The sequence below is a fragment of the Liolophura sinensis genome, chromosome 3 (assembly GCF_032854445.1).
Source record: "Liolophura sinensis isolate JHLJ2023 chromosome 3, CUHK_Ljap_v2, whole genome shotgun sequence".
Classification (NCBI taxonomy): Eukaryota; Metazoa; Mollusca; class Polyplacophora; order Chitonida; family Chitonidae; genus Liolophura; species Liolophura sinensis.
Window position 1 is genome coordinate 21,413,364 of NC_088297.1, and position 24,930 is coordinate 21,438,293.

Here is a 24,930-nt window from a genome sequence, read left to right on the forward strand (position 1 = left end):
AGACATTGAGGACAAAAACGCTGACAAAGTGGTAAAACCAGTTAAAGCACAAGATATCAATGACCCAGGAAAGTTTAATACCTGTCACTACCACTGTGAACATATAATTCTACTAGCTTCCGGCTCAGAGAAGGATAAATCATGGCTGCATGGTGTTAGCTAGCAAGCACTCCACAAGTCCAAGTGGAAGGGTGAAATAGAAAACTGGTGCTACTTGAACACCAGGGGCCCGTTTCACATGTAGCGAATGTAGCGTGAAGTGCATGTAACTTCCATGGTGATCAATACTGTATGCATTACATTGTCATGGTAGTTTTATGTAGTTATGTGAATGTACAGCTACACGCACTATGTGAGGCCTTGGCCTAGCATTTCAGCAATTCTAACATGAGATAAGAGAAAATGAAATCTGGACACCCTGCTATAACAAAATGGCCTCAAATAGCGATGTTTGGACTCGAGTCTCTTTCACATTTCTGGCCAACCCCCTGCCAAGACATGGGTTCAATCCCATTCTGAGACAGGTAATTTCACACTCAGAAAATTCCTTGTCTGAGAGATAGATAGTTTTGCCCTTCTGTGCAATACAGTACAATGCAGTTACAGTACAGTCAAATCCCAGCCAAATACCCTGATCCACTCCCCACTGTCATCCTGACACAATGTGGGAATTTAAGCTCGTCTTTTTTTTTTCTTCACATCCTCTGACATTAATATTCTACTGGATACATGGGCCTATCATTGTAACATCATGGACCTATCATTGTAACATCATGGGCCTATCATTGTAACATCATGGGCCTATCATTGTGACATCATGGGCCTATCATGGGCCTATCATTGTAACATCATGGGCACATCATCCTGCCATTATTACCAGTATTTGCCAGCGTTCAATCTATGTTTGTAGCAAACACATTTACCACACATGCACCATGCCTTCAAGTAATGACACAAGGTATTTTTTCCTGCCTGGGTCTATAGAACCAGCGTTTTAACTTGCATCCTTTTACAGATTAGGAACATAACCACATGACACTACGACGACACAGGCCAATTTGAATCGTTGACATATTACTTGTGTATGAAGTTGGCTGTACTGAAGTACAGTATGCCATCATACATGTCCACCAGAATCCCCAGATAGCACAATGGCTACATTGGGAACACAGCATGAACTGTGATCAGCACAGATCAGGGTGGATCAGGAAGCCACTATAAACCATATTGGTCATACACCTTGAGCTTCACATGGCTTTGAAGGCCAGACCAGCAGGTGTTATATTCCGGAGTATTTTAATTTTTTTTTTTGATGATTAATAATTACTTTTACAGTTAGCTATGTGTAGTGCATGTAATATTCAACTGGCTTATGGAGCCCTCACCATCCCTTCCTGATATTATGGATGCGTCCTCAGGGTGAAATAATACAACCACTGACACCAGGGAATGTCAACGATGTTCATAGAAAGTGTTAACTAGTGAAAGTTTAAATTCTATTCAATTTAACTGTCACCATTCACCGCCTACCACTAGCTCACCAAGAGAATAACACGTAACTGATGAATGCCGCAAGATAGCACGTGGAGGCATGTACTGCATATGCTCACAGCGAGATAAATGTGACTGGAAGTCGAAAAGTAATTTCTTAGCCAAAAGTTTTCATATTTTGTTTTAACTCGGAAGCCTTCTCAGAAGTTACCTATATACGGTAAGTTGACAGCTGGTTTGTAGACTACACCTGAGGGCACAAATGACGACAGACAGCACAAATGAATTGACCCCATTAATAAACAGTGCATGGACTTCAACAAAACTTGGCCAGAGGGGGAAGCCAGCGAACAAGTATTAAAACAACAAGGAAGAGGTAGCTCTAACAAGTGATATGACTTCTATTTTGTAGCTGTGGCTGAGGATGGCCGGCACCCTTGTGTGGGTAACTTTAATATACCCGCTGAGCACTACGCAGTTCTAGCTATGCATTTGTGAGAATGTTCCGGAGACAGATCCGTATAAACAATTTATCAGTCTGCACAATTACACTCCACATAACAGACATGCATCAAATTTCGTGGCCTGACAACATCATTAGTTACAGTAGTTAATCTGCAGACAACTACATTGTCACTTTGTTTTATGCTTTTCATGTCAAATAGGGTAAATATTCACAGGTCGAAAACTGATATCTTTTTAGTGACAAATTATGCAGGCATACAGACATACAGATTTTAACACTGCTGCACAATTGTGAAAAATGCTGTTAAGCTCATGGCTGTACACTGTTGCCAAAGATACAATTACATATGTACTCGTTTTAAAGTCAAAAGCCATACAGCAATCATATGGTAGCATAATACATGCATACTGATTGTACATGCATCAAACAAACATGATTAAAACAGTCAGCTCATCATACAAGGACCATGCAGCCAAAGGCAAGAATTTCAGCAATATTTTGGTAAATACAGACAATTCGAAAATATTTATTAAAGTTCCCTCGCTTCACCCATGTAGCAACTCAAAAATGGATGGCGGTTGGAGTTGGAATTTATCCAGTTTCCACCAGGCCAGTTTTATGCAGATTTACTAGAGATGACACATGGACACTTCTACCTAGAACTGATACTTGAGATAACTAGGAATACAGACAGACACATTATCTGGCTGACAGCAGTAGTATTTTAAGGTCAGAACAGGAAACACAGAGATGTTCAACGTAAGCTTATGGAACAAGACAAAGCTGTGATAGTATGCATAATACAGAACTAAGGTAATCACAGCCCAACAGAGCTTCTTACACAGGCTCTTTATTTGGTCTTTGGAGAAAAACTCTTTTTCTTGGCGTGTCTAGATGTTTACAGTGTACATCAAAGCTCTTTCGTCAGCATGCAGTCGGTGGGTCAGTTAATCGCGACCAGCCCGTGATGTCTTCTTCTCTTATTCCTCCATGTAAAAACTACCCCGTATAAATGTAGGTTGATCCTTTAGTGAATCAATAAGCCCCTTCTGAGATGTTCACTGTCAAAAGCTAATTCTTCAAAGAACTGACGTTACTCGTGACAGCATCCTCAACCTAAATATTCCCGACAGTACTTACCACAGAAGATACTCCATAGGCGCTCACACAAAGTGACAGCACAGCCAAGAGAAACTCTGAAGACGGTTTCACCATCGTATAACTTTCGCTTTTTGCGGCAAGTCAGTTAATCTTGTCTCCAACGAAGACGTTATTACTGCATTAAGTCTAATTAGTTTTTGGCAGCTTGAGTTTACAATGCCATCGTAAAGTGAAATTTTGCTTGAGTCACGGTCGAAGAACTTGTCCTCTTGTGGGCGACAGCGGAGTGGTGAGCAACGGTCGTACGATAAATCATGTGACTTCGTCCAGGGCTGTTTGAATTTTCGTAACTCAGTCCAAATTTGCGTGCAAATGAAAATAAACGAATCGCGGACTAGAATGAGAGTTATCTCCCCTTTTGTGCGTAGTTGAGTTCCACATGGACTTGAATTCGTGATCTAAAGGGTATAAAATGACAATTAATCGTAATTTTTGATAACAAAAACTGTTTGTTAGATGTTCAGAAAATAAGCGCATAAATGTTACTTGGAAAAATATAACAAGTATTGTTATATTGGTCCTAAATTTTACAGAAGAAAAACCACGCACAAAAAATGGTTACATGGGCTATATTTCCAGAGCTCTTTGTTTTAAATTCGTATAAATATGTTTCTATACGTAAATATGTTGAAGATACGTTATATTGTTGACAGACATGATATATTTTCCTAATGTTTGCCAAAAATTATAACGGTAAGTGCATATTCAAGACGGGTCGGAAGTTGGAGGTCACGTGATCACCCTTTCGTGTCTAAACCAAAATGACTACCCAGTCTTATAGTACTGAGGAAAAGGTCACTTTTTTCCACTTCGCTGGCAATCAGTAAGGCCTAGTTGTACCAAAATAACGTCACGAAACTCCAGACCATCTGGAAAGCTGGCAATTATACAAATTTAACGAATACAAGATCGCTGACAGCGATTCAAAAATATACATTTTCCTATGCAAAAACGTCGGGACAACCGTTTTCTTCACCCACGCCGTTTGTTACTAAGGCGATCACGTGGTCTTCAGCTTACAGAACAGCCCATATATAATCATAAACTAAGCTTATACACTTGTTTAAGCGATATACATATAAATATCAGAAATTTAGACGACCTATGTGCATGTTCATAAATAATATTGATATAGAGGGATTGCATGACCTACTTTTTGCAGCCATATTGGAGTACTCTGGCTATACCAGTTGGCTGACTAGCTATTGTTTTGTCAGGGTTGATGATGTCACGTGCAACCGCAATCTGGGTACATGTAGGCCTGATATATGGGCCTATGTAATTATGAGATACATTATTCGAAAGTTTGAGGATACATATACAAAATTGCTACGGCAGATATATTTTCATGTACTACATGAAAATAGAAATAATCTGGACCATTAACTGCAGTTTCAGACCAGGCTTGAATAATAAGAGAGCAGTTTTATCTAATCATGCATTGCTTGTCTTGCATGTAGCACAGAATTCTAATGAGAGTATATATATATATATATATATATATATATATATATATATATATATATATATATATATATATATATATATATATATAGGAAGTTTTAACAAGTGAGTTGACGAAGGTGCCCTTGACTGCATCCGGGCTCCTTACTTTTGTAAAATTTCACATAAAATACGCATAACTATGACTATGCAGCTTTTAATAGTAACTTGTACCACTCTCCGTGGGAGTGATACAGCATGTAAAATATCATCGATGCAGGGAGTTATTTGACACCGGATAATGGGTTGCTAGATGTTGGTCGCTAAATATAAAACTGCATATATTTTATCCAATATTTTGACTCCATATATGCATATATATGACTGGCAACTTCAGTGATGCTAAATATGCATCCGCATTTGTAGCCTAACTGAGAAAGGACGGATTCTTCTTCGGCTCTCACATGCATAATTCACCGTAATGTATGCATTATATCTGTTGCGACAGTACATACAAATCGGCATGTATACAGGCTGTATATCTTCTGAAAATGATGTCATCTTGGGTCCAGCGCATATCTCGCTCATGGCGATTGCTGCATGCGTTAACGTGTCTTTGAACTTTATTTCGGACATGCAGAAGGCTATCTCTGTTTCCTCGCTATCATGCACTGTTCTTGTATCCTTCGTGGCAATAAGCGGTCGTGTAGGCCTGTATATCTGTTTAGATGACCTTATGTGAAGTTCTTTGGAAATAGTTTGCCTTCCATGTGATACAGAATCCAATATATGAATTGACCTGTATATCCTGTACAGAGTGAAAATCTGTGCTGCACAGTCACTCGTGAAAGTTCTTCATAGATATTCTTGCCAAGGGTCGGTGGTTTACTTTTGGAGCTTCATTTTTTTTTTAAACGAAAAACAAATGTCTTCAGTGCGGGGATATGCCACAATGGGTATAAATAAATAAGTAAATAAATTTAAAATTAAATAGGGCAGGTCGCATGCATGAACCTTTGGTCGCCTACAAGACGTATGTTACCCGTATAAGGCGAACTTTAGTTCTGTAAATATATAGGTACATTTGTGACAGATTTGCATGTTGATGGAAAACAAATGGACCTCAACGAACCTATAAAAGTGCACAAGGTACGATACAACCATCAGATATACGTAACTCCATGCATGGTGAAGAATTTTGACTGATGACTGGTGGAAACGTCGTGTATCTTAGCGAATGCATTTATTTATTTATTTATTTGGCTGGTGTTTTACGCCGTAGGCCTAAATACTCAAGATTATTTCACTTATACGACGGTAGCCAGCGTTGTGGTGGGAGAAAACCCACCCACAGCCATCCGCAGGTTGCTGTCAGACTTTCCCATGCACGTATACGATCGGAGAGGAAGGCGGTAGGACTATGAGCTGGACTGATCGCACTGGTGTCTCCCCTGGCATACGATAAACACTAGACCCCAGAGGCTCCCACGATTAGCGGTTTAAAGACATGCGCTTTTAACCACGGGAAACCTGGATATTCACTGTTTAAGACCGGAATTGAACCCTTGCCTCGGGCCCAGTTGTTTGAGCCACAGCACCCTGCTTGCTGTTCACCAACGTAAGTCCCGTAAATAAGAAAAAAAATAAATAAATAAAAAAATAAAAGTAGGCCTATACACCCCTACACGTGTGATGTGTAGGGAGAAAAAGATATATACCGGTAGGTATCGGAAAGCAATGCATGCAATTCCTCTCTTTCATTTTTGTCTTAACACAATATTGATTCACGGATATATGGTCACAAAGTAAAGACAAGCAAAGAACAAAGTGTAAGGATTTGCTAGGATGATCACATAGATGTAACAAAATATATATCGGTTTAAGTCTGCGTGTAGCACGCCTTCGGTACGATAAAAGTATAGATCCATGGGCGAGAGAGGAGAGATGGGGGTACATGCCTATATAGGCCTATGCATGCCATTACCTATACAGGTAATGATCTTTTGTGACGACGTCTGATACGCCCTATAAATTTTATCAAATCATTTTACTTTCTTTTAATGTCCTTATTATGCCAGTCTCCACGAAGCTTACGATGGATATGTAAGCATTTTGAGGGATATAACATTTATGTGCTTTCTCATATATCATTTGTGCCTTAGATCAACATATGTAGCTACGGGAAAAGAACCACGAAACAAAACATAAATGAAGTCAAATTTTTCTTTCGTTTTCTCAGTTATTTATCTTTAATACGTGGCTGTGTCGGGTTTGAGAATGTTAAACTATAAATGGCTCAGTAGATCACCAAAAGTCAAAAAAAGGCTGGGTTCGATCTCTTCATCCGGGTCTTTCAGGAATATGGCGACGGCCGACAAAGGCGGCAGAAAGACAACGATTCGAAGATCTTCAAGCGAAGATGACGATTCCTTTGTGTACATCTTTGACAGACGATATGGGGATGCTCCAGAGGTCAAAATCAAAACTGCGGGGTTATTTACTTTCCTTGACTTTAAGGCCAGGGTGAAAGAGGTAAATAAAATAAGCGATCCACAGCCAGTGTAAAAGCTGCAACAACAACATCATCAACAAAGCTTCGGGGCAATCAGGCTTCACCTTGGTATCGAGAATTCCTCTTGCATAATTGCATTAGTTGCAAAAAACGTGGAAGTAATTGACCTGTGAACAATTTTGTGATGCTCCGGTTGGTTATGGGTCGAAAATTTAGAAAAAAAGAATCTCAGTAAGCGTGCTTCACTGTTTATCTTGGGCGGAGTTGTCTCCCTTGTTCCCAATATATACATATATGTTGATTTATTTGTTTATTCTATTGTTATTTTACGCCATGTCCAATTATTGTTCACGTGTATGATGGCTGTCTGCTTTGTTCCTGGAAAGGCCAGGGAATATGTCAATATAAAATACACATCTGATAAATTAGTGACAATATAGACCTTTCTAACCAGTCATGCAGTATAAAGGACAAGAAATGAACCATTCATTAACAGTAGGTTCAACAGAATGCCCAACACATTCGGCACATATGTTTAATCTTCCTATGATATCATGGCAAGACAATAGTTTTCTTTGGAAGGTGAAATGGAAAATAACGTCGAGGATTTTTGGATTCCACCACACTCACTGTTTGCTTAATCTGCTTGTTCCAATTCGGGAGTGGTAGATCCAGGATCAGTCCTGGGTTCGAATCACAATGGAGACTTTAAAAGAGGAAATTACAGCTTCCACGCTTGGCTTCAGCATGAAGGGGATAGTGCAACAACTGGTTGACCTGTATCAGTATAGTGGCTCAGGCGGGGCGGCTAACTTGCCTTCGGTAAGGCGTCACAGTGAAGCAGCACTAGATAAAAGAGAGGCGGAAATCGGTCCTATGACCAAGCAGGCACATTACATGCATTCTAAGGATTCCTTCGTCGTCATATGACTGTAAATTGTTAAGTACGACGTTAAACCCCAAGCACTCACTTACTTACTTAATCTGCTTGTTTATTCTTGACAGCAATTAGTTGATCACGGAGCCATGTATCTCCAGTGGTTAATAGTGCTTCTTTGCACAGTGTTACCATCTTTGAAGAACATATTAATCCATCTGGCATTCAATTCTGCTTGTCATACGTGGGGAAAGTTGTCAGTAAATGGTCAGTGGTTTTGCCCACTGTGGCACTCAAGTTTTCTCCGTTGATGACCCCCTGGCATGAAAAATTCTGAGTATGGTGGAAAACACGAATCAAATCATAATCTTAACTCTTGCAGGTTTTAGAGATACCGGATGCAGAAGAATTTGTCATCACGTCTACAATCAGGAGGAGATCAACAATGATTCTACCTGGGGTGAGAAATGCCACTTTAAGCAATTTTATACATGCATAACAACATCAAAATCACCATACTTCTGTCAGAGCAAAGACTATCATTCTTTGAAATATGAGCTCATTTGCTTTTTTCTCTTTGCCTGTGTTTGTTGTTTTTAAACCCCATTCTAGATAAATTTTACTGAGAGTTGTTTTTCCCTGATTTTCTTTTCCAGATATCGTGGAGAATGGGGAGACCCTGTATGTGCTGAAGACAATAAGTCAAGAGTTAACTGCCCCTGCTCAGGAGCGCGTCAACTATCTGCCTCACTATGACACCATCGTCAAGGGTGGAATGTATGAGTATTACGCCTCTGAGGGACAGAATCCTTTGCGTGAGTCAGTGTGTGGTGCCAACTGTAAAACACAAAATAAAATTGATGTCACCTTACATGTAGCTCAGTCTACAAAAGAATTGGTCTCGTCACAGCTTATCAATTTCTAAACAATGAAGCTGCAAGTTCAAATCCAGTTAATTACTTGAAGTTGCTGTAATTTCCTCCACACATTAAACCTGGGCGCTGTTTCTCAGAAGGGACTTACAACCATCGTAGTCTTAGGCCAGTTTTAAGTCATAAAATTTACGTCACTGTTTCTCCAAAGAAATTTACGCCCTTGACTGGTCGCAGATTTTGCACCCACAGTGAGGTGTTGTAGGTCAGTTGTAACAAAAAAACCCGTGTAAATCTGTGAGCAAATTTGGCCCACAGACGCCGCAATAAGCACCTGTCAAAACATTATGCAAGTTTCAGTAACCTGCTATAGAAAATGTACCAGAGAAGCATTTTGCGAGCGTAGCCGCCTTTTGTTGAACCTTATGTCATTTCTGTTTTCTCTATATATTTTTCACCTGTTTTCATCAGAGCACTCCAGTTCTTGTCTAAAACTTGGTCGCGGATAGGTCGTAGAAACCGATGTAGGAAACAATGTTAGTAAATACCCTATGTCATGAGATATTTGTCTCATACCTGGCAACACCAAGGTGCAAAAGTTTCTCTGGTTTCTGCAACCCGTAAACCTGACCTTAGTCATATAAATATAAGTAGTCGTATAAATATAAGATTCTTGAGTATGGCCTGGGAAGGGGGGGGGGGAGCAGTGCCTCCATGGACAAGAGTGTTAGGTAGCAAGCAAGGTGCGATGACCCAGGAGCCTCTCACCAATGCGGTCTCTTCGCTGTAAGTTGAAGTCCAGCTCAGGCTGGCTTCATCTCCCACGGTACATGGGCAGGTCATCCAGCATCCTGCGGATGGTTGTGGCTTTCCTCCATTTCCTCCTACTGTAAAGCTGGCCGTGGTTGTATAAGTGAAATATTGATTTGAGGTGTGAAACACCAATCAAATAAATAAATAAATTGAGTATGGCCATCTTCTCGAGCCAAGATACCTCGGGGATTGAATAGACTCACTGCAGAACATTGTATACTCAACAGAAATGTAAGTGCATATTGTTTTCTCTCAGTATTAAATAACATGTTAACTCAATAATTAGGGTAATTATTCATCATAACTTGTGGCTTCAATTTCCATGACATTTTCACCTTTCACAGCAATAAACCTGGAGCTGTGGTAGTGTGAAAACAGAGTGGTTGGTAAACACAGTTCACACTCTTCGTGATGCTAACGGTGGACACATGAGTGCTGTGAACTGTGATTACCGACCACTGTGTTTACACGCTGCCATAGCTCCTGGATTATTGTCCTAAAATGTGAAAATCTGACGAATTATTTTTGTTGAGTATGTCTATATCGCTTGGCTGGTGAAGATGGAATATGGTTTATTAAAGGAGAAGAAAATTTTTAAACATGACATTACAGGCTGAAAAGAGCACATTTTTTTCTACCTGGTGGTGCCTGCTGCATAATTTTGTGATTTTTCCGCGCCATACACGTAAAGCCTGAAAACGGCAAAGCTGGTATAAATCGCTGAGTCCATCGCGTCCTCCATCTTTAACATACTGTAATTTATGCTTTTCACTACCCTATGGGAAGAACAGTTCTACCGGAAATGTATGAACTGAACTTCAGCGGTTTCCGACAGCAATTCTCCTCCTAACACCGAAGACTTCAGGACTAGTTCTTAGGCAAAATGGAGTCGCCCACAGCAGATTTTGGCGCTGATTTTATTTATAATTTATCAACTTGAAGTACATATTAGAATTTTTTTTATGGCATGCACCTGTGAGGATGTACATACTCTTTTCAGTGGTATTTGATTGATATTTTTATTTTCTTCTCCTTTAAATACAATAAAATACATAATTCAAGTTCACTCAATAAATGAATGAACTATACATAGTGTGAATGAAGCTCCATTTTCATGCATGTGAATGTTCATGCTTTCAGCGTATGCGTTTGCGGAGCTCATTGACAATGCGTTAGCTGCAACTGCATTCAACACTGGACAGAGGAAGATAGAGCTGCGCCTGGTAAGTGCTGTGCTGACTGTGTTACTGTTGTAAGCACCAGTATTTGTGTCATTATCAGTATTTCACCAGCTGAAAACACAGTGTTATCTGATTCAGAAAGCAAGAGTGGACATTAATATTCAATTTTTATATATATATATATATAAAAAAAAAGTACATACGGGTAAGAATATTTTGATTGCTCAGGTAAAGCATTGCTCCGGTCCCTCTAGTCCATGGTTCATCAAGGTGTGACTATACGTGTAATACCTCATGTGTTTCTTTAAAGGCAAAGAAAACACCAATATGAGACTGTTGGCCAGATGAAAGACCATTAAATTCTGCCATTAAAAATAGTTTGATTTGTTTTTTAGAATTTTTTTCAGTCTACTGTAGTAAAATGCATTTGAAGCTGTTTATTTCTATGATGTATTTTTGTGACACTCGTAGACTTCTACTAGATTCTGTCATTAAAAATACATATACATATAGATTTATGAATACATTTGCTGAACCGATGTAACGTTACAGAAACCCTCTGGTTCTCTACAGGCCACTGTGGAATCTGATGTTTTTGCCAAAAAAAAAATAAATCAGACTATTTTGTTGACAGTTTTTGGTGGCCTTTCTTCTGATATATACTTCACTTTAGTGTTTTCGTTCATTAATTTTGAAGATTTCCCGATACATAGCGAAAGGTTATAGTTTACTCAAGACATTTATATTTCCACCACCCTTTATATATATGAGGGGGCCTCCGTAGCTCAGTTGGTCAGCGCGCCAGGTCAACGTAATGACCACGGAACCACTGCGGTCAATGTGAGTTCAAGTCCAACTCATGGCTTCCTCTCCGGTGGGAAGATCTGCCAGCACCCTGTAGGTGGTCGTGGGTTTCCCCCGTGCTGTGTCCAGTTTCCTCCCACCATAATGCTGCTGTCATATAAGAGAAATATTCTTGAGTACGGCGTAAAACATGAATCAAATAAATAAATATATATATGAAAAATTCCCCAATAAAGCGTTTAGCACAATTCAATAGTTATTTAAATATTATGTTCCTGAACAAGGAAATTGAGTTCAGTTGTCCTAAAACAGGGAGAAAATCAATAAACTAGCAGAGTAATAAATGCCAGTATGACTGTACCTTTGTGGTTGTTGTTGTAGCACTTTGATGATAATACCAAGCGAAACTCCATCTACATTGTTGACAATGGGAAAGGCATGACACCACGACAACTCAATAACTGGGCCATTTACAGGTTGTCCAAATTTAACCGAAGGGAGCGGCGAAGATTTAAGTACGTGGATTAAATGTTTTCTACTTGAAATTTAGAGCACAATCTGCATCTGTAGATTGAAGTGTTGCATTTAGGTAAGTTTTATGATGATTTTAACTTTTTTTATTTGAATATTAATGTAACCGAAATGACCGAAAATCTAGACCAAAAAAGTGCATATTTACAGGAAAACAAGCCATAAATTTGGGGGGGGGGGGGGGGGGGGCTGAAACTTACATTTCACGGAAGAATATCATCTTACCTTCCAGACAAGTCTGAAAATATTTTTGTAATATCAGTGTAACTCTCAGAATCAAGGAACATTAGCAACATAGTCATGGAAGAATTTTGACACTAGTTAGGATGTTTACGATTTTATATCGACTTGTGAACATTAACCAAATTGGTCCAAAAGAATAGGGGCGCCTGGTACAGTCCTGAGTTCAGTCATGCCTACTTAAAATAACTTAAAAATTCATAACATTGGTATTTGTTCTTGGGACACTCAGCATAAGAGGACTTAGAGGAACAGGGTTGGCCCAGTGTCAGTATAATGTGACAGGGTGGTGTTTGGTGTCTTCGGCATGGTGTTCCATTGAGGCGGCACTACAGACCTGTTGTTAATGGGTGCCATAGATTTCTGAGTATAACCTCTTGAGACTAATCTGTTACCTGGTTTCCTCCACCTGTGAAGCTAATGACCATCAGTTAAGCGAAATGTTCTTGAAACACCACAAAACGTGGATCCAGTGTACCAATAAAAGTCTCAAGAGATGATAGAAGTAAGTAGAAAGCCAAAACGCTGATGTTTTTTCCACCTCAGAGACAGTACCAATGACACTGAAGTGAGTTTCCTGGCAGATGATTCGGCTCCCAGGTCGCTGAACAGTGACATATCCTATTTCGGCGTGGGCGGAAAACAGGCCATATTCTACATAGGATCATCCACAAGGGTAAGGGGAGAGGAGAAATTGTACTGTTACAAGTCATAATGAAATTTAGGTTTTTGCCTAAATGGACCAAGAAAAAGAGAATGCCTAGTAGAATTATCTCTTAATGTGTGTTAGAGCCCCTCTGTGATTGGCCATGGGCCCTTCAGTGATTGGCCAGGGCCCGTCTCTGATTGGCCAGGCCATATTCTACATAGGATCATCCACAAGGGTAAGTGGGGAGGAGAAATTGTGCTGTTACAAGTCATAATGGAATTTAGGTTTTCGCCCAAATGGACCGAGAAAAAGAGAATGCCTAGTAGAATCATCTCTTAATTGTGTGTTAGAGCCCCTCGTTGATTTGCCCAGGGCCCTTCAGCGATTGGTAAGGACCCCTCACTGATTGGCCGGGGCCCCTCACTGATTGACCAGGGGCCCTCAGTGAATTTTTTTCGCCCTGGTTTAGCTACAGCTTTTAAAAGGGATTGTCAGGTATAACAGAGATACACTTTGACTGGGTGTGGTGTCCATATGGAGTGACTGAGTGGTGTGTCATGTCTGGTGTCAGTGTACAATGACTGGGTGGGGTGTCATGTCTGGTGTCAGTATACTGTGACAGGGTAAGGTGTCATGTCTAGTGTTAGTACACTGTGACTGAGTGGTGTGTCACGTCTGGTGTCAGTGTACAGTGACATGATGGGTGTCATGTCTGCTGTCAGTGTACAGTTATGGGGTGGGTTGTCATGTCTAGTGTCAGTGTACAATGACTGGATGGGGTGTCATGTCTAGTGTCAGTATACTGTGACTGAGTGGTGTGTCGTGTCTGGTGTCAGTGTACAATGACTGGATGGAGTGTCATGTCTGGTGTTAGTATACTGTGACTGAGTGGTGTGTCATGTCTAGTGTCAGTGTACAGTTAGGGGGTGGGGTGTCTGGTCTGGTGTCAGGGTACAATGACTGGGTGGGCTGTCATGTCTGGTGGTTGGGTAGAATGACTGAGTGATATGTCATGTCTGGTGTCAGTGTACAGTGAGGTGGGTGGGGTGTCATGTCTGGTGTCATTATACTGTGACTTTGTGGGGTGTCATGTCTGGTGTTGGTACAGAATACACTGTGATTGGGTGGGCTTTTATGCATCATGGCTAGTACACTGACTGAGTGGTGTGTCATGTCCAGTGTAAGTGTACAGTGACAGGGTGGAGTGTCATGTCTGTTGTCAGTGCTTAGTGACTGAGTGCGGTTTCATGTCTGGTGTTAGTATACTGTGAGTGTGTGGGGTGAGGTGTCATGTCTGATCTGGTGTCAGTGTACATTGATGGGGTGAGGTGTCAAGCCTGGTGTCAGTGTACAGTGATGGATGGGTGTCATGTCTGGTGTCAGTGTTAAATGACTAAGTGGTGTTTCATGTCTGGTGTTGGTGAAAATATTCTGCTGTATGACTTCAAACAGCATTTATTCAATGAAAGCGTAGGCCTGCTGTTGACTCTCTGATGTGATTCTAGCTTTGAAGTTGTGCTTGACATTCTAGCTGTGGCTTTTGGCTGGGCCTTACAATGTTTGTTCTTATATGTTTTGCTTTCAGATGATTACGAAATCTTTGGATTCGAAAGATGTCCATGAACTAACAATCTCAAAGGAAGAATTTGAGAAGAAAGAACAGAACCATGAGTCCATTTACAGTGGTTTTATCAGGAATAGAAAGGTTAGTATTTTTATTAAAATGGCCCCGTGCTAGCTGATTGATGTAAAGATTTCCTTAGTTCAGATCAGAAGCATATTTTAACAGGCAGTTTTCAGGGTACATCGTTACGTCAGCAGAGTTTAAAAATGGTATTAGTTGCTGCCTTGCTTCGCTCTAAACAAGGAGAGGTTAGAGCAAGAAAACAGGACTGATTGGCCCGGTGTTCATATAATGTGACTTGGTAGGGTGTCTTGTCTGGTGTCTTCGGCATGATGCTTCAGTGGCGGCAACACTCTGGCAGCATAGATCTGCCCTTCCACAAAAAGACACAGTATATCTACATGCATATGTACTGATATGACTAAACCCCCAAGCGTACGTACGTACGTACGTACGTACGTACGTACGTACGTACGTACGACAATAGACAGATGTCTCAGCGCAAAATTATGTCACTGCTTTGTAGGATTGTCTCTCTTTTTAACATGGCCCTTTTTTTTTTGCTGAGATAAAACTATGAACAGAATGTTATTATTTTTGGCAATGGTTGACACCCAAACTACACCATAATTCAATTGATAAGAATCGGGTAAGCTTGTTTGATTACTTTTCTATATTCTTGATACCATCCTTGTTGGAACTGGTAGATTGACCCCGTCATGCTGTAAAATTACAATGCCGCGTCGTATATGGATGTAAGGCTGTATCTCAAAACCTGCGTAGTCAGCCCCGTGTTGATACTGCTGCAGCAGTCTATCAGGAATGGGATTTAAAAGAACAGAGAACGTTAAGAAAAGAAGACTAAACATATTTACACATCAATAAAGTATCTCACATAAAGTTTTAAGAATACACCTTGTTGCCTTTCAGATGTTGCACAACTGAAATATTGCCATTTGATGTAAGCAATTATTGCAAAAATTTAGAAAATTGAAAACACTGCCAGGCTCACATTTTTTTTATCAATAGATCCCTTTTTGTCTCGAAAACACTGTTTTCCATTGAATGTAACAATGGTTTGCCTTTTAACAGTAGGTGCATGGGTATGATATGACAGTGGGGTTTTGGTTGCTTTAACATGGCGTATCCCAAAACATTGGAAATCTCCATGTATTCTTGTGGGCTGCATTTCGTTGTAGCCAGGTGATGATCGTCACATTGGCAACGACGAAACATTACGTCGTCTGATCCAGGAAGAAGCTGGGAAGGAGAGTTTCACTGCTGTTGTCATAGAGAACGTCGCACCTGAACACATCCCCTACCTGAAGCTACACCTGAAGGAGTGGGCCAGACAGCTAGCGTAAGTAATAATAATAATATCTTTATTTTCAGAGGGTAACAAACCTAGTCAGTGTGACAGTATTGATCTTCCTTGAGGCCCTCCATTCACTCACACAATTACTCAGCAGTCACAAGGGTTATTAAAAAAAAAAAAAAAAATTATACACGAAGCATTAATTTATACATATATATATATAGAGATACAAGGCTATGCAATGCTATGTGTTTGGCACTTTCTGCCAATTTTGTGCAGGTTTTTAAACGATTTAACTGAGGAGGCAGATTGAACGAAGGCAGGCAGACTGTTCCACCGAACAGCCGCAGAGTATGACAAGATTTTCTTAAGTTGTTCTGTGTGGGGAAAAGGGATTTCTACTTGATTGCTTGTACATGGTCTTAGTTCATGATGGGGCTCTTCTCTGATTGGGAACAACTTTTTCACATAGTCAGGATAGTGGTCATTTAAGGATTTGTAAACAATGACACTTACTGTCTGCCATCTTAGTCTGTTACCATTCAGCGATCCCCTTATTAGCCTGAGTCTGATTTCACGAAGCTGTTTGTGACTAAAGTCATATTTTTAACCTTGTCACCATGCTTAGTTTTTGGTACTCGAAGTTGAAACTTGGACACCTTTGTCTTAAAATAGTACAGATGAGGAAAGCAAAATTTTAACTTCTAAAACCGAAAAATAGGCTTTAAGATCATATTTCAAATTTTTGACTTAAGTCAGAAAGGGCTTTGTGGAATTGACCCCTGGTCATTTAGAAGAAAGCAGATTTATTTATACAGGAGTTTCGTGAATTGATGTGAAGGCTTCATGGTGACATTATTGGCGCCATTGAACTGAAAACAAGCAAACTAGAAAAGAAATGAAAGTGTACAACTTAGAAACTATAAAACTGCATGACTTGGTCATTATACATAAATAAATACCCAAATGTCCCATTTTGAGAAAAGCTACTAATACAACAGTAAGGAAAAAAAAACAAGGGTTGATAATCTTGTTATTGTGTTTTCTTTTCAGACACATTTATCATTATTACATCCACGGCCCAAATGGAAATGTGGATGACGAAAACCTTAGACCCGGAAGTCCGTTCAAAAACATTGACATTGAGGTTTGTTCTTGTCATTGCTGCTACATGTATTCATATCCCACTGAGGTTTGTTGTTGTCATTGCTGCTACACGTATTCATATCCCACTGTGGTTTGTTGTTGTCATTGTTGCTACGTGTATTCATATTCCACTGAGGTTTGTTGTTGTCATTGCTGCTACAAGTATTCATATCCCACTGTGGTTTGTTGTTGTCATTGCTGCTACATGTATTCATATCCCACTGTGGTTTGTTGTTGTCATTGTTGCTACATGTATTCATATCCCACTGTGGTTTGTTGTTGTCATTGTTGCTACATGTATTCATATCCCACTGAGGTTTGTTGTTGTCATTGCTGCTACAAGTATTCATATTCCACTGAGGTTTGTTGTTGTCATTGCTGCTACATGTATTCATATCCCACTGTGGTTTGTTGTTGTCATTGTTGCTACATGTATTCATATCCCACTGTGCTTTGTTGTTGTCATTGCTGCTACATGTATTCATATCCCACTGTGGTTTGTTGTTGTCATTGTTGCTACATGTATTCATATTCCACTGTGGTTTGTTGTTGTCATTGTTGCTACATGTATTCATATCCCACTGTGGTTTGTTGTCATTGCTGCTACGTATATTCATATCCCACTGTGGTTTGTTGTTGTCATTGCTGCTACGTATATTCATATCCCACTGTGGTTTGTTCTTGTCATTGTTGCTACATGTATTCATATCCCACTGTGGTTTGTTGTTGTCATTGTTGCTACATGTATTCATATTCCACTGTGGTTTGTTGTTGTCATTGCTGCTACATGTATTCATATCCCACTGTGGTTTGTTGTTGTCATTGCTGCTACGTATATTCATATCCCACTGTGGTTTGTTGTTGTCATTGCTGCTACATGTATTCATATCCCACTGTGGTCAATCTCCAATTATGTTTTAATGTTTATCTAAGTTAAATATGATGACTACATAGCATATTGAGCAGTTCCAGACCAGTGACGTCTAAATAGCAAAGAACATCACTGCATCGTTTTACCTAACTCTGCTTAAGCCATGGTGCTAGGTGACATACAATTTGCTACTATTTAAGCATTTACATGAACAGTTAGATTAAAACCCCTGCTGAGGTAAATTGACAAGAAGTCGTGTTTCACTGGTTGTGTTAGATCGTGTGTAATTATTACAATGTTGTTATTGCTCTGCGGCCTCTTTCACTAAATCTTGTAAATTACTTGTCTTTTGTCTCATAAATGTGTTCACCTTGTTGCACTATAACCCAGACAAATGAATTTATGAGAAATGTGACATACCAAGAGTTTTTAAAGTGGCCCCAGGTTTTAATCTCTGGGGAAACATTTTCCGGTAAAGACGTTGTTTAGGTTTAAGTGCCATAATGCAACGTCATTTACGAGAAAAGTTATAAAAAATTGATTTGTGTCGTTTTGCCAAAGTGGCCTATGTGCTGTAAGTGTTATGACATGTATATGCTATATTGACCTGTCCCCAGGTGAAGGTGTACAATGGTAAAAACACTGGCCCTCCTCAAGTCATTTCCCTGCGCGAGATTCACGATGACATGCAGTCACTGTTCGTACAGAATTGTGCTCACAGTTTCGAGTTCAAGGCCATTGTGGAGGGGTCAGGGATTGTGGAAGGGATCCTGCGGTATCATCCGTTCTTGTACGACAGAGAGACGTATCCAGCGGATACCAATGATCCACGCAGTAAGTTGAACCATGTGCAGTTTATTGAATTTTTATACTCCGCGGTTTGGGGGATGGTCTGCAGGCATCTTGTTTTAATGGTTGTGAGTTTCCCCTCCCACTATAACAATGGCCGCCATCATATAAGTGAAATGTTTCTTAAGTTTAGCATAAAACACCAATCAAATAAATATTTGATTCAGAGCCATGTTCACCTTTTGGGGGTTGGTCCTTTGTTTGGACAATCAGTTTTAAATGCTTATTTTTAAAAGCTAATTACCACATGTACAAATTTTGTCACCCACTCTTGGGATTACATTGTTGAATATTAAAGCCCATTTTGCTGTATGAGCAAGCCAGGCACACCCCAAAATATTCCTGCTTGTTTTTTTTTTTTTGGATCCAACATGATGAACATGAAGTTTTGGTAAATATACCGTCTGTTAAAATGAAAGAACTGAAGTTTCACTTGACAGTACACTGCAGTAGCTTTATGTATTGGTTTGGATTTTTTTCTGTAATTTCAGGAATTTCATGGTTTGGGCTGGTTATTTGGTCTAAAAAAAAGATGTGTATACAGCCTGACGTAGTATCATCAGATGTCAAAGTTTTAACCTTAATATTTCATTAAATTTTAACCTCAGTATTTCCTGTAAATATCTGCATAAAGACTAGCCTTTTTAATATGATTGAAATGTGTTAAAAGCAGAACAAAGAAACAAAATATGTGATTCAAATCACCTCTTGCATGTCTGTTGCATTGAGTAAAAAAAAATCCTCTTATATCAAGGAAAAGGAATTCAGTGGCGGGTACAGGATGAAATTTAGTGGTGTGTGGAGGGGATTGGAGCTATAGGATAAAATTCAGTGGTGTGGGGAGGGGATTGGAGCTACAGGATGACATTCAGTGGTGTGTGGAGAGGATTGGAGCTACAGGATGACATTCAGTGGTGTGTGGAGGGGATGGGAGCTACAGGATGACATTCAGCGGTGTGTGGAGAGGATTGGAGCTACAGGATGACATTCAGTGGTGTGTGGAGAGGATTGGAGCTACAGGATGACATTCAGTGGTGTGTGGAGGGGATTGGAGATATAGGATGACATTCAGTGGTGTGTGGAGGAGATGGGAGCTACAGGATGACATTCAGTGGTGTGTGGAGAGGATTGGAGCTACAGGATGACATTCAGTGGTGTGTGGAGGGGATTGGAGCTACAGGATGACATTCAGTGGTGTGTGGAGGGGATTGGAGCTACAGGATGACATTCAGTGGTGTGTGGAGGGGATGGGAGCTACAGGATGACATTCAGTGGTGTGTGGAGAGGATTGGAGCTACAGGATGACATTCAGTGGTGTGTGGAGAGGATTGGAGCTACAGGATGACATTCAGTGGTGTGTGGAGGGGATTGGAGATATAGGATGACATTCAGTGGTGTGTGGAGGAGATGGGAGCTACAGGATGACATTCAGTGGTGTGTGGAGAGGATTGGAGATATAGGATGACATTCAGTGGTGTGTGGAGGGGATGGGAGCTACAGGATGACATTCAGTGGTGTGTGGAGGGGATTGGAGCTACAGGATGACATTCAGTGGTGTGTGGAGGGGATGGGAGCTACAGGATGACATTCAGTGGTGTGTGGAGGGGATTGGAGCTGTAGGATGACATTCAGTGGTGTGTGGAGAGGATTGGAGCTACAGGATGACATTCAGTGGTGTGTGGAGGGGATTGGAGATATAGGATGACATTCAGTGGTGTGTGGAGGGGATGGGAGCTACAGGATGACATTCAGTGGTGTGTGGAGGAGATGGGAGCTACAGGATGACATTCAGTGGTGTGTGGAGAGGATTGGAGCTACAGGATGACATTCAGTGGTGTGTGGAGGGGATTGGAGATATAGGATGACATTCAGTGGTGTGTGGAGGGGATTGGAGCTATAGAATGACATTCAGTGGTGTGTGGAGAGGATTGGAGCTACAGGATGACATTCAGTGGTGTGTGGAGAGGATTGGAGCTACAGGATGACATTCAGTGGTGTGTGGAGAGGATTGGAGCTACAGGATGACATTCAGTGGTGTGTGGAGAGGATGGGAGCTACAGGATGACATTCAGTGGTGTGTGGAGGGGATTGGAGCTACAGGATGACATTCAGTGGTGTGTGGAAGGGATGGGAGCTGTAGGATGACATTCAGTGGTGTGTGGAGAGGATTGGAGCTACAGGATGACATTCAGTGGTGTGGGGAGGGGATTGGAGTTATAGGATAAAATGAAGAAATGATGAAGACTTTTGCAGCTTTTGGCATTATATGCATTTAATGATCTGTTTTTGTTTTGTGTTTTTTTGCTTTTTTGGCATATTTTCAAAGGCACATCTATAAGTATTTTGATGTGTTCTCCTTGCAGTGGAACCCGAAGTAAATGATGATCATGACTATGCGTTCAACGACAGACCTGCGCGGGGAAGAAGACCAATCTTTGAGTGTTATTGGAATGGTAGACTGATCCCTTACACACTGATTGAAGAGTAAGTACACATGCTCTAGATGACCATAAATTTCGTCCATGACTTACTTGCCCATTTTACCCGATTCTGAGAGAATATCATGATATTAGAAAGGTGTTTTGAGGCTTGCTTGGAACGTGGGCTGATATTCTACTGGAAAATTATAAGTTTATTTTATAAGGAATATGAATACACGTAGAAGCAGTGACAACAACAAACCACAGGGGGATTTCGTGACATTTGTTTGCCTATAATAATGCACTTTTGTGGACAAAATTTAAGGTCATTCAGGTTAAGATGTGGACTGGAGATCACCGCAAAAGGAGGTAAGGCTGATGTGTCACATGAAATGAGAATGCCAAATTGTATTAAATGATAGTACCATTAGAGAGACAATACCAAGAGAATGGTTGCAAATTTTCCTTTTTAGCAATTCATGCTGAACTTTCTCTTGCTTTTTTTCCCCCTCCAATAGCAGACTTTCGCACTCTCAGAAACTGTTACCTTCAGTATCATGCGATTTTCTGTTTTTATGTAATAATTCATTTTCATGATAGTTCCATTTTGACCCAAACTACGAAAGCATTACCATATATGGCTGTGGAAGGCTGCTCAGCAAGGTTTTTCCGTAATGAAAGCTTCCATTTTATTCCATTCTCAGGAAGTCACAGTTGACACCATCACAGCAGGCTACACGTACTTAACTTAATGGAGTGTAATCAAAGGACTTAGGGAAATCATAGTTTAAAGCCATTTTTTGCGCCATGAAGAGAGCTGAGAAGCCTTTTTGTACTTCTGTATTTTAGGCCACATCTCATACTACATATTAAGAATTAAAAGCCAAGCGTTTCATATATCAGTTAAATCGTAAGATTGATCTTAAGGATTCATTTCTTGGCTTTATTTTGCAGGTTTGAATGGTGCTCTCCATCCAAAAAGAACAAAGCTATCCCCCCAGAGTGTTATAACAGGTGAGATTGTGAAGTTATAACAGGTGAGGCCTCGTGAAGTGAGTTTTTCAATCTATATTGGCTGTCTTGTGGTATTTCGAATTTTGTGATGACTTACCAGAGCAATCAAAGTGTGCAACATGCATACATTGTTTTAGGTTAACATTTTTCTTCTCATCCATGTTCTGTTCGGTGGAAGATCCTTTACATGATTTACGCATATAATAATAAATACAAAATTCATAAGTGTAATCCACTCTTTTAATAAACATTTGTCGTTTGGAGGAAGAGTTCTTGGAAAAATGATTTAAAAAAAAAAAATCATTTTGAAAGACTGATACAGAAAGAAAATCTGTGTGCTAAAATCAAGTATAAAACAGGACACTTTGGCTTCATTTGACATTTAGGTATAAGCTGAATCAGCATTTCAGGAGTCACACAGCGAGTTCACACAGGTTTAGACGGACAAGCTGGGGGCTTACGCAAACGAATGCAGCTGATTGTCGTGATTTTGCGATAGCAGTTTACGGTACAGTCGAGACGTGACCGTGTGAGATGTATATTCAGTCAAATTCAGTTATATGGCAAATACCGAAAAAATTATGTTTTAGTCAAGTTAATTTGCGAGAGCCACCACCTTGTCTGAACTTGCGAGACTTCTGTAAAGCCAAAGTGATTTATCATATTCCACAGCCTTTTCATTTCATCATTGTAATTTTTTCTTCTCTTGACAGAGTTTCAGGTGTGTTGTGGACAAATGATGCGTTTCAAGTCAGCACAAATAAATTGACCTTCATCGACCTTGAAATGAAGTTGCGAGACAAGAACACCGTTTTCACCAGGACTTTAGGGGGGCATGTTAGTATTCATGACGTTCATTATGATGTGTCACTGGCTTGTGTGATATGTTGGGGACCTCCATGGTGTAAGTGCACCAGCACAGTGACCCAAGAGCCTCTCCACAATGCGGTTTTGAGTTCAAGTCCAGCTCGTGCTGGCTTCCTCTCCAGTCATACATGGGAAGATCTGACAGCAACCTGTGGATGGTCAAGGTTTTCTGCCAGGTTTCCTCCCAACATAATGCTGGTCACCGTCGTTTAAGTGAAATATTCGTCAGCAAGGCATAAAACACCAATCAAATAAATCAATAGGTATTGGCACATTGTTAAAATCATGTCATTTTCTGGCAGTGACGTGTAACTGGCATATATTATATGTCGTTAAGATGCATGATGTTACTGGAATGTGTGATGTGATGTATCACCTTGGTATATAATGGGTAACTGTGATGTGTGAAACATCGTCTTAATGTGTGAAACATCGTCTTTATGTGTGAAACATGGTCTTAATGTGTGAAACATCGTTTTAATGTGTGATACATCGTCATGGTGATATTGAATAAATGAAAAACCGTTTTTTTGTTTTTTTTCGATCTTGTCGTTTGTCGACTCATTATGCTGTGATTTTCAACCAATTTCTTTGATTTTTTACCACATAATTATAGACTGTCTTAATGTAGGAGGTTGTAATATTTTGAACTGTTCACATATTCTGCGGAATAGTCTGGTACAATATAGTGAACATTAAGCCTTTTATATTAGCCAGTTGTTGAATACTTTTGACCGGTCTAGTAAAGAGTCAAATCTGACAACAAGCCTGTGGCAGATAAGAATGTGGAAGGAAATCAGGAGAAGTAGACAGTAGTGAAATTCTGACAAGTTAAATTTTCTTTATTGGCGTAAAATGCCAATCAAATAAATGTGTAAAATCGTGGTTTGTTTCCAATCTTGTGTAGGACAGGAGAACTGCCATAGACAAGGAGTTTACCACGTGGCTGAAGGAATGTCATGAGAACCATGACAAACAAGTGCGCTTCAGTGCCTTCAAAGGTCAGGTAACACGCACAGATGTGCCGCGCCACAAGCAGACGCCTTGGAGTGTCTTCGAGCAGATACAGTGGGACAACAAGGTGTTCAAGAAGGGAAGCCTGGTAAGGAAAAAAATAAGTAAGAGAGTATATTTCAGGTGGTTTGTAATAGTGGAATGTTCGGAATGTTGAATTGTCTTGTTTTCAGCTTCACTTGGCCTTTGAATTTTATGATAGTGAATAATTTGAATTACAGATTTATACGAATATTGAAACCGAAGTCAGAAGAGACAGGCTGTGCAAAAAATAATGTTGGAAAGGAGATTGAAAGGAAGATCAGCCATTAAAGTGTAAAACCTTAATATAATATATAATATAATATTTGCCTGTTTCAGTCAATCTTCCATCTTGGTTCAGTTTGTTCCATGAAATCCGTGAGAGAACTTGGAATTTATAGAAAGATTTTCAAGAAAGTCGTTGTAAAAGAATTCAGTTTTGGATAAGTCCTTGAAAATTATTGGTTTTTCAGTGTCAAATACCATATTGCTTTATGTTTGAAATGGATCAGTAAATAAGCCATCAGAATAACATCACTAATATCTAAGCTTTTTACTTTATCAGAATCACCCTTGAAAGTTTCGAAAACATAGGATATTTATTCCATGAAAGTCCTTGAAAAGCATTTCGGTTCATAGGTAAGAAACGTATATCATGTAATAAATCGTGAGCCATTGTTGACCTTTGGCAAATGTTGAAACATTGCTTTCACAGTGTATAGTATTTGTCACAAGTTGTTGTTGTCATT

General features: G+C 40.0%; 2 protein-coding genes across 2 annotated transcripts in view; one reads left to right on the top strand and one right to left on the bottom strand.

Annotated features, from left to right (window-relative positions):
- The window catches only part of LOC135463462 (NPC intracellular cholesterol transporter 1-like), a 40,869-nt gene extending 37,548 nt beyond the window's left edge, over positions 1–3,321 (bottom strand). Inside the window, exon 1 of the mRNA XM_064740721.1 lies at positions 3,098–3,321. The gene's annotated coding sequence lies outside the window, so the exon portion shown is untranslated. The remainder of the gene's footprint in view (positions 1–3,097) is intronic.
- Positions 3,322–6,922: 3,601 nt separating this feature from the next.
- Positions 6,923–24,930, top strand: part of LOC135463465 (structural maintenance of chromosomes flexible hinge domain-containing protein 1-like) — a 70,091-nt gene continuing 52,083 nt past the window's right edge. Inside the window, 15 exon segments of the mRNA XM_064740723.1 lie at positions 6,923–7,093; positions 8,333–8,372; positions 8,375–8,410; positions 8,607–8,765; positions 10,776–10,858; positions 12,002–12,135; positions 12,938–13,067; positions 14,626–14,745; positions 15,864–16,024; positions 17,033–17,126; positions 18,614–18,830; positions 21,209–21,329; positions 22,220–22,279; positions 22,993–23,116; positions 24,054–24,248. Of these exon segments, the coding sequence (XP_064596793.1) occupies positions 6,923–7,093; positions 8,333–8,372; positions 8,375–8,410; positions 8,607–8,765; positions 10,776–10,858; positions 12,002–12,135; positions 12,938–13,067; positions 14,626–14,745; positions 15,864–16,024; positions 17,033–17,126; positions 18,614–18,830; positions 21,209–21,329; positions 22,220–22,279; positions 22,993–23,116; positions 24,054–24,248 (1,845 nt within the window).